Here is a 5,928-nt window from a genome sequence, read left to right on the forward strand (position 1 = left end):
TCTGAAAAATCAATTCCATGAATCACGATTACAAGCTGAGTTGATAGAATGTAACTTTAAAGAGTAATATCGAAGTTACTATATTGTACAAACCGACACCGAAAAACGGAAGTATTGTTATAAACGTTTTTAAATCCGAAAATAAAATCCACCGAACCAAAATCTTTCAGAATCATACCAAACCGACCGATGAAAGCAAAAACACAAAGGTAAATGTCGTTGCTGGGAACAAAACATTTTATCCTGAGCCTGCTCATTCCTTAATTAATGCACATCAATTAGAAGTAAATTTAACAGGACCTTCAGAAGGAAACTCTTCCACAAAAGCAATCTATCTTTCCAATTAAAGGGTGACATAGTGCAAACCGGTTCAGTTTAACGGATTCCTAATCTCTTCTAACTTGCATAACTCAAGAAAGGCAAATGTAAATGATGACCTGTAACTACTATCTTCTTTTTGTCAACGTGCTCCGTCGTTCAGCTTCTTTCTCAGCAACTTGAACATGGAATTCTGCGTTAAGCATCTCATCCACACCAAGGTTCAAAGACAAGCTCAAGTTAACCATCTCTATTACACCCTCCAAAGTAACCATGAAGTCTAAAGCAGCGAATACCGTGATGGCATTTGCTATCCTGCATATATATTGTCTTGTTTCCGGTGGTGTAGAAGTCGGTTCTTCACTAGAATCCGGTAAGCTTCCTGAATGGGCGTTCTCTGGATCAGACTTATTTACTTGATCCTCTACCATGGCATCTTTTACTTCAACATGTTCCCCAATCCAAATAAATCCATTGCAGCCAAGTATCAAGTCAACTCCATACTGATCTAGATGGTGGAAATGCTGTTTACGCCTCTTCACTAGATATGGAGGGATTGTGAGTAGTCGCCCTCTTTCAAGCTATAAGCAAAAAAGAAGAAATATTCAGAAGAATTCAACCAGCTAGAAGTACTAACATATCCGAGCACACTTTCTCAAACAAATTAATAAACAATGTCAGAATTCTGAAACATATTCAAGGGGTTAACAAACAAAATCTTTAAAGCTTTGGCGTAAAATTGACAACCCATTCACCCCTCTCCCTCCACAAAAAAGGGAGAAAACATGACGAGCAGCAACTGAAAAGTATAGCTCGAAGACTCGTCGCTCAACTGTTAGCTCGATGTGACAGTGATTTCAGCATGTAAAAGACCTTCCTGCCGACGTTCTTCAGCAAAACACCAATCTAATGCAGATCTGTCAAGGTCCTCTGTATTCTCTGTTCAAACTTGTTCAGTAAAAATTCTGCTGTTTGGACCATTAGGTTTTAACTAATATTTTCCTTTATGCTTTGGGGTAGATTTATTTTAATCCTTTAAATATACAATTGTGCACATATCATCCCTTTAACTGTGATAATATTGAGCAGATTTCATCAAATTAATAGAAGGAATCAAACTGGAATTAAAAATTTAACAGTTCTTCAACATGGAATTCACGTGATCTGGGTTAAAGAAAGATCCTATCATGAGTCCTTCTCCACTCGACCTTTCCCCAAATAAACACTGGTATACTATGCTGTAACAGGTTAAAGTTGTCATGCTACTATATCCACTAAATAGAATTTATATATACTGCATTGGATATCTGCTGCTGTAAACAGTTTTTGGATGCTGAAGCCGTGCTGCTGAAACTGTTAGGGGCTGCATTTTAATAGCATAGGACTTTGTATGGAGGCAGCATATGAGTAGACGGTTTTGGTACCGTGTATGCATACTATGTTGGTGAAGCTTTGTAAAGACGATAGTTTATTGGAAATATATGTAGTGTGTGCTTTTTTATCGGGTGAAGTAGTATCTGTCAAGTGTCAACTACGTGTTTTGTAACTATATATTTTTACACTGATGAATTTGTAATCGATATGCAAAGAAGAAAAGGTAAGATGTGTAAGCAAGGATTGGCTCATGAGCTACAAATTTTTAGCCTTTCTGGGAATGATTTAAGGTCATTAGGCAAAACATCTTTTAACGCAGAGCTTCCAAACGAGGCTGCTTTTGTGATGATATTCAGATGTATTATTCTTGATGCAGTAGAGATGTCTTAGCTGGCTCATTGTTTAGACAGTAGATGCCTCTTGGAAATCATTTTTCAGAAAAGAAAATTACATCTCAACCATGTAGCTGAGGATGCAGTCAGAACTATTCACAAACCAATTATTAAGACGAGGAGAACTCACAACCAAATAATTGAGAGAACATAGTCTAAGCTTTATCATCAACACAATTTCAGCAGCCAAAATAGTAAACGACAGCATCTCAAATTTAGCAACAGAACAACCTTCACCAGTTTCAGCTGTGACACGATATACACAAGTTCCAGCGCAGCTTTGGGAAAAAGTTAAATTGGGAAAAGGATTAGATAGTTTTTCTTTTTCTTTTTCCAGATTACTGCCGCTAGTTTTTAGACTTAGTTTGTGTCCTTGTGTTAGTTGGACCAAATTTGCTCAGCTTTAGCAAATTTAAGGGATGATATGTGCTCAGGTACATATTTAAAGGATGACACCAGACTTTTCTTAATGACATTAGACTTACCCCAAACATAACAGACAATATTGGGCAAAAACTATTTGGACCATAGAAATTTAGCATTAACTTCTAAAACTTCATCAGACAAATCACATTCCTTCTTACTACAAGCAAGCAACTCCAGGTGAGCTATTATGAAAGATCCTTTTACACCTTATTAAATATAAAAAGTTTAATACATGGTTCTTATCGACCGTAAATCTAACTATATGAAATCCCTTGTGAATGCTAGAAACTTATATCCCCCCCTTGTGGAAGTTGATATTGTATCCAAGTCCAAATCTCACACAAAGGTCTTTTGGTCAAGCAGGTAGGGGGAGGAGAAAAGGTGAGAGAAAATTAAGGTGTCCATTTCCAAGCTAATAATCAATAAAAACTATGAAACAAAATTTTATGTCCTAATTTCAGTTCTGAAAACACACCTTTCCATACTTTTGACTTCTAGCTTGGAGGTGTAGACTGCCATCATGCTGGAAACCACGGACTTCAGCCTGAAGATGTGCAATTTCACTTTGAATAGTATACTTGCGGAAAGGAAAAGAAGCATGACGTGCACATACAAATAGAAAGGAGAGATGGGACATGGTTGCATTCATTACACTCCACTGCATGACACACCTTAAATGGTCCTTCCAAGAATTTGACAAATGATCAAAGGAATAGGGGAGCTTACACAGATGACATCATTCTCCACGAATATGGTTCGCATATTGAGTTCATCAATTGCAGTTCGCCTCCTCTGGAATTACAAAATAAGATAAATTATGAAATTTTAGCATGACTATGACTCTTGGTAAGACTAAAAGAATGCAACAAATTTTAGGTATCCAGGGAAACAAAAAGGAAAAGGAAAATAAAGTATATTTTCTTTATGGGACAAGCTTCAAAAGCTAAATCTTTTCTTCATCACATGCCACAAAACAATATCCAACTTCTATAGATGTGTCACTATTCTAACTCTTTAGTTTCAATAACCCTGAGGAGCTTCAGATCTCTTTAGTGGAAGCTTCAGGAAGTGGGCTCATGCATATTTTTTTTAATAATTGAACAATAATATAACTTTATACTTATTCTGATACATTCATTGTGCTGTTAGATGACAAATTTAGAGAATGGAATTGTGGAGAAAATTGTAGCCTACCAAGATCTAACTATTTGAATGTTGAGGCAACACATTGTTCTTTTGAATAAGATTCTGGTAGAGTTAAAAGCTAGACAAAAGTCATCCTATGTTGGCAGGCTGAAGTGAATCCATAACAGCAACAACAACAATTGTGCTTCTATCCGAAGCAACTTGGGGTCGGCTATAAGAATACATGCTATCTTAGATATAGATTCAACAGGCTAATCTATTCATGTTACCAAAGGAAGTTCCGAGTGACTTTAAATTCCAAAAATACCGAGACAACTTCTTCAAAGTGGACCAAAGTTGAATCCATGTTCCTAAAGTAAAATGGTCTATCTTTAGGCCTCAGAGGGAAAAAGAGCAGAGGTTAAACTGAGCAATTTGGAAAAATGATATAAAGCAGCCATAGTGAGAATCTTTTCAGCTCTTTTTTCTCTGTGATTTTGATATGCTCAGGGTTAAAGTGGGTGTATAGGGTGAAACAGAATAAAGGAGGTCCAGATTTCAGTACTTACCAGATTCCTTAAAAATGTTTCTTTACATGCAGAAAAGAAGTAACAAAGGCTCCAAATTACACTATCTTGACTTGTGAAATATACAATAAACATAACCATCATCATGGGAACAAAATCAAACCAGAGATCACTTTCAATTAGAGTGGTACATAGTAAGTAATAACCTGAATACCATCTGGCAGATTCATTGAAGAGAGCATTAGTACGGCGTCTTGGCTGAAATTAATTTCCAATCTCCATCTCTTTGGAGCAACCTTAACATCAAGAATAATAGTAATCATAAGATATATATCTGAGCCCAAGAACTCATTGATTGCTTACCAAAATAAATGGAGACCAGAAAAAAGGAGGACACAAGTGTATTTGTTTTCTCTTTGCCCTCCTAATGCCCTTTCTTTGAAATTCAGCACCAAAGATTTGCACTGTTTAGGTTAGGAATATGCTACCCTCAGCTAATGTGGCAGCTTATAAGTACTTTGAACAAATGGTAGACTGAAAAAGACCAGCTCTTTTATGATCATACTAGGAAAGACTGAAGAGCAACAAAATGAATTTAACACTCTCTCCTATTGCTTACAAATACTTGGGGATACAGTTGGAAAGAAGTGTAATTTCCAAGTGAACTGTGCACAAGATGCTCCCCTATTTCAAAGAAAAAAATGGGGAAGTTTGTTTCCACTCCTTAACCCCTTACCAACAATTCAATAAAAGAGCAACTCTAACATTCCGACAAGTTTTGTCCTAGTTGTGTCTTCTAAGTATAGCCCAAATTTCACAAGGAATTGAAGTAAGACTAGCAGCAAATTGAACGCCCAAACACGAACTCAATTCAACCATAACGAAAGAAATTTGAAAAGAGACTAACAACATGGAATACAAAATCTAGTAATGGGGCTACCTCAATAACACGGCCAACTATAATATCACCAATTTCTGGCTTATACCTGTATTATAAAAACATTTTTAAGCTCAATCCTCAGATTAAGAACTAACAAATCAGCAAAATTCTAATTAACAGCAGCAAACCTGGCCCTTAAAGATCGAACATAGACAAGCTTATTCACGCGCTCAACCACTCCACAGACAGTTGCTACCACATTCTTGCCCATATCCAATGTACCGTGTCCCCTATATATCAAATCAGAAATAAGTCATTAATACCAATTTCCCTAATTTGCCCTAAAATACAACTAATTAAAAGGATTAGAAGTAGGCACTTGAGGGCGCCATCTTCGTCGACGGGGATGGTGTCAGCGACAATGACAGTGGCATTGGTATTAACTTTTGAAGAAAGGGATTCCAACTGCGCCAATGCTCTTTCGTATCTTAGCTTTTGGGTGTTGCTGAAAGGTAGTTGTACGCCTCTCATCTCTGATTCGGTGTCTGCCTACGGCATAGACGAAGAAGAAGAATAAGAAAAAGGAAGGATAGTGTCACTCACTCTTGAGAGCTACTGTTGCAGAATAATAAACCCTAAACCCTGCATACGCACTCTTTTAAGTTTTAATTGTTTGAATGGGGTGGATGAAAAAGAACGAAAACAAAAAGAAAAGAAAATTGGGTCTATAAGTGAATGATTTTAAAGTAAAGGGATTGAATTTGTAATTAAGTAATATTATAAAGGTATTTGATGTAACTTGTTTCTCGGCATTTTATTAAGAAAGAATTACAAGAAAATACATATGACTTCACACCATAACAAAATTTGGGAGAAATTCAAAAAT

The 5,928-nt window shown here is 36.5% G+C and overlaps 1 protein-coding gene across 1 annotated transcript; it reads right to left on the reverse strand.

Moving 5' to 3' along the window:
- Positions 1–225: 225 nt before the first annotated feature.
- LOC104243611 (exosome complex component RRP4 homolog) lies at positions 226–5,721 on the reverse strand. Its single transcript, XM_009798827.2, has 7 exons — positions 5,422–5,721; positions 5,231–5,332; positions 5,103–5,148; positions 4,369–4,458; positions 3,237–3,302; positions 2,986–3,054; positions 226–899 (listed from the first exon to the last, which is right to left on the reverse strand). Exons 1-7 carry the CDS (start codon positions 5,571–5,573, stop codon positions 447–449), a joined length of 978 nt encoding a protein of 325 aa, XP_009797129.1. The 5' UTR covers positions 5,574–5,721; the 3' UTR covers positions 226–446.
- Positions 5,722–5,928: the final 207 nt, after the last annotated feature.

This window comes from Nicotiana sylvestris, chromosome 9 (assembly GCF_000393655.2).
Source record: "Nicotiana sylvestris chromosome 9, ASM39365v2, whole genome shotgun sequence".
Classification (NCBI taxonomy): Eukaryota; Viridiplantae; Streptophyta; class Magnoliopsida; order Solanales; family Solanaceae; genus Nicotiana; species Nicotiana sylvestris.